This window comes from Geospiza fortis, unplaced genomic scaffold, assembly GCF_000277835.1.
Source record: "Geospiza fortis unplaced genomic scaffold, GeoFor_1.0 scaffold1133, whole genome shotgun sequence".
Lineage (NCBI taxonomy): Eukaryota > Metazoa > Chordata > Aves > Passeriformes > Thraupidae > Geospiza > Geospiza fortis.
Window position 1 is genome coordinate 16,332 of NW_005055097.1, and position 3,654 is coordinate 19,985.

At 58.4% G+C, this 3,654-nt stretch overlaps 1 protein-coding gene across 1 annotated transcript in view; it reads left to right on the forward strand.

Moving 5' to 3' along the window:
* Window positions 1–3,638, forward strand: part of LOC102036398 (disks large homolog 4-like) — a gene marked incomplete at its 5' end in the record, with an annotated part of 19,108 nt that extends 15,470 nt beyond the window's left edge. The window contains 5 exons of the mRNA XM_031065714.1: window positions 49–153; window positions 1,070–1,242; window positions 1,846–1,955; window positions 2,489–2,580; window positions 3,500–3,638. Of these exons, the coding sequence (XP_030921574.1) occupies window positions 49–153; window positions 1,070–1,242; window positions 1,846–1,955; window positions 2,489–2,580; window positions 3,500–3,606 (587 nt within the window). The remainder of the gene's footprint in view (window positions 1–48; window positions 154–1,069; window positions 1,243–1,845; window positions 1,956–2,488; window positions 2,581–3,499) is intronic.
* Window positions 3,639–3,654: the final 16 nt, after the last annotated feature.

The window sequence follows — 3,654 nt, forward strand, 5'->3', positions numbered from 1 at the left end:
GAATTTCGACAATTTTGGGCAATTTTGGGGGTTTTTTTTTGCCCTCCCCAGTTCACTACGCGCGGCCGATCATCATCCTGGGCCCCACCAAGGATCGCGTCAACGACGACCTCCTGAGCGAGTTCCCCGAGAAATTCGGGTCCTGCGTGCCCCGTGAGTCACCTGGGCGCACCTGGGGGCACCTGGGGGCATCAGGAACACACCTGGGCACATCTGGGGGCACCTGAGATAGACCTGAGATACACCTGGGCGCACCTGGGATATACCTGGGCACACCTGGGGGCACCTGAGATACACCTGGGCACACCTGGGATACACCTGGGCGCACCTGAGATAACCTGGGCACACCTGGGGGCACCTGAGATACACCTGGGCACACCTGGGATACACCTGGGCGCACCTGAGATAACCTGGGCACACCTGGGGGCACCTGAGATACACCTGGGCACACCTGGGATACACCTGGGCACACCTGGGGGCACCTGAGATACACCTGGGCACACCTGGGATACACCTGGGCGCACCTGAGATAACCTGGGCACACCTGGGATATACCTGGGCGCACCTGAGATAACCTGGGCACACCTGGGATATACCTGGGCACACCTGGGGGCACCTGAGATACACCTGGGCACACCTGGGATACACTTGGGGCATCAGGAACACACCTGGGATACACCTGGGCACAGCTGGGCACACCTGGGGGCACCTGGGGGCACCCAAAGCACACCTGGGGGCACCTGAGATAGACCTGAGATATACCTGGGGGCACCTGGGATACACCTGGGCACACCTGGGTACACCTGGGGGCACACACAGGGAGCTCCTGTCCGAGTTCCCCGAGAAATTCGGGTCCTGAGTGCCCCGGGAGTCACCTGGGAGCACCTGGGCATGCCTGGGCACATCTGGGATACACCTGAGAACACCTGAGATACACCTGGGCACACGCGGGGGCATCAGGAACACACCTGGACACACACGGGCCCCACTTACCCCCCATTTCAGGGGTGTCACCTGTCCCAGGTGTGTCTCACCTGTCTCAGGTGTGCTTTACCTGTCCCACCCGCAGACACGACGCGGCCCAAGCGCGAGTACGAGGTCGACGGGCGCGATTATCACTTCGTGGCCTCGCGGGAGCGGATGGAGAAGGACATCCAGGGGCACAAGTTCATCGAGGCGGGGCAGTACAACAGCCACCTGTACGGGACCAGCGTGCAGTCCGTGCGGGAGGTGGCTGAACAGGTGAGCACACCTGGGCACACCTGGGGGAGTGTGGGAACACATCTGGGTACAGCTGGGCACACCTGGGTACACCTGGGCACACCTGGGATACACCTGGGATACACCTGGGTACAGCTGGGTACAGCTGGGCACACCTGGGTACAGCTGGGGCCAGCTGGGTACACCTGGGCACACCTGGGCTACACCTGGGTACAGCTGGGCACACCTGGGTACAGCTGGGCACACCTGGGCACACCTGGGATACACCTGGGCACAGCTGGGTACACCTGGGTACAGCTGGGTACACCTGGGTACACCTGGGATACACCTGGGTACAGCTGGGCACACCTGGGCACACCTGGGGCGGGGCAGTACAACAGTCACCTGTATGGAATGAGTGTCCAATCCGTGAGAGGGGTGACTGAACAGGCGAGATACACACCTGGGTACACCTGGGGGAGTGTGGGGATACACCTGGGCACACCTGTGCTCACCTGCAGGGCAAGCGCTGCATCCTGGGAGTGTCTGGGGACACCTGGGGGTGGTCTGGGCTTACCTGTGACACTCCTGTGACACACCTGTGTCACACCTGAGCTCACCTGGTCACACCTGTGTCACCTGCAGGGCAAGCACTGCATCCTGGACGTGTCGGCCAACGCCGTGCGGCGGCTCCAGGCGGCGCAGCTGCACCCGATCGCCATCTTCATCCGGCCCAAATCGCTGCAGAACGTGCTGTGAGTCACCTGGGCACACCTGGGCACACCTGTGCAGCCATTCTGGGTGGAATTTCAGGACTTTAAGGGGCGTGGCTTGGGCACAGAAAGGGGGAAACTGAGGCAGGAGGGGGCGTGGCCATCTATGATGAGAGCGAGGCTGATTTGCATAATGGGTGGGTCTTTCCAATTTACAGGTGAGAGGTGGGTGTGGTTTTGTGAATGGGCATGGCCTCTTAAGAATAAAGCTGTACTGTGGGCGGGGCTTATGAGGGGTATGGGCGTGGCCTGGCAATTTCGAGGTGTGTCCAGGTGTGGTGGGCGTGTCTGTGGTGGTTGTGGGTGTGGCCATGCGAGGTGGGCGTGGCAGTGGTTGGTTGTGGGCATGACCAGGTGAGGTGGGTGGATCTGTGAGTATTGTGGGCGTGGCCAGGTGCGGTGGGCATGTCTGTGGGGATTGTGGGCGTGGCCACGTGTGGTGGGTGTGTCGCTGGGGATTGGGGGCGTGGCCATGTGAGGTGGGCGTGCCCCGACCTGGCCCCGCCCCCCCTCAGGGAGATCTCCAAGCGCGTGAGCGAGGAGCAGGCGCGGAAAGCGTTCGACAGAGCCACCAAACTGGAGCAGGAGTTCACCGAGTGCTTCTCAGGTGAGCCACACCTGGGCACACCTGGGATCCCCCTCAAAGACCCCTCCCCAAAATTCACCAAACCCTCCCCAAAATCCCCCCAAATCCCCTTTTCTTCTCCCTGCAAGGGTCCCTGTTCACTCAAAATCTCCCCAAAATCTCTTTTATTTCCACCTCTAAAAATCCCTACCCACCCCAAACCTCCCAAAAATCCCCAAAAATCCCCTAAAATCCCATTTTATTCACCTGTGAAGTTTTCTACCACCCCAACCCCCCCCAAACCTCCCCAAAATCCCCTAAAATCCCCTTTTGATTCATCCCTAAAGATCCCTACCCACCCCAAAACCCCCCAAAATCCACTATTTTTAATCTTCCAAAGATCTCTGCCCACCCCAAACCTCCCAAAAATTCCCCAAATTCCCCGAAAATCCGCTTTATTTTTTCATCTGCAAGGATTTCTACCTGCCCCAAACTCCTCCAACCCCCCCCAAAAATCCCCTTTTTTTGACCCTCCAAAGATTCCCCTTTTTTATTCATCCCTAAAGGTCTCTACTCACCCCAAACCCCCCCAAAACTCCCCTAAAATCCCGATTTTTTTACCCTCCAAAAATCCCTACCCACCCCAAACCCTCCCAAACCCCCCCAAAATCCCCTAAAATCCCGATTTTTTTTCCCTCTCCCCCAGCCATGGTGGAAGGCGACAGCTTCGAGGAGATTTACCACAAAGTCAAACGAGTCATCGAGGACCTCTCAGGACCTTTCATCTGCCAAAGATTCCCCTTTTTTATTCATCCCTAAAGGTCTCTACTCACCCCAAACCCCCCCAAAACTCCCCTAAAATCCCGATTTTTTTACCCTCCAAAGATCCCTACCCACCCCAAACCCTCCCAAACCCCCCCAAAATCCCCTAAAATCCCGATTTTTTTTCCCTCTCCCCCAGCCATGGTGGAAGGCGACAGCTTCGAGGAGATTTACCACAAAGTCAAACGAGTCATCGAGGACCTCTCAGGACCTTTCATCTGGGTCCCCGCCCGCGAGCGGCTTTAGGGCCTGGGGGGGGGACCCCCCCTCAAAAAAACAAAAACCACCCCCCCC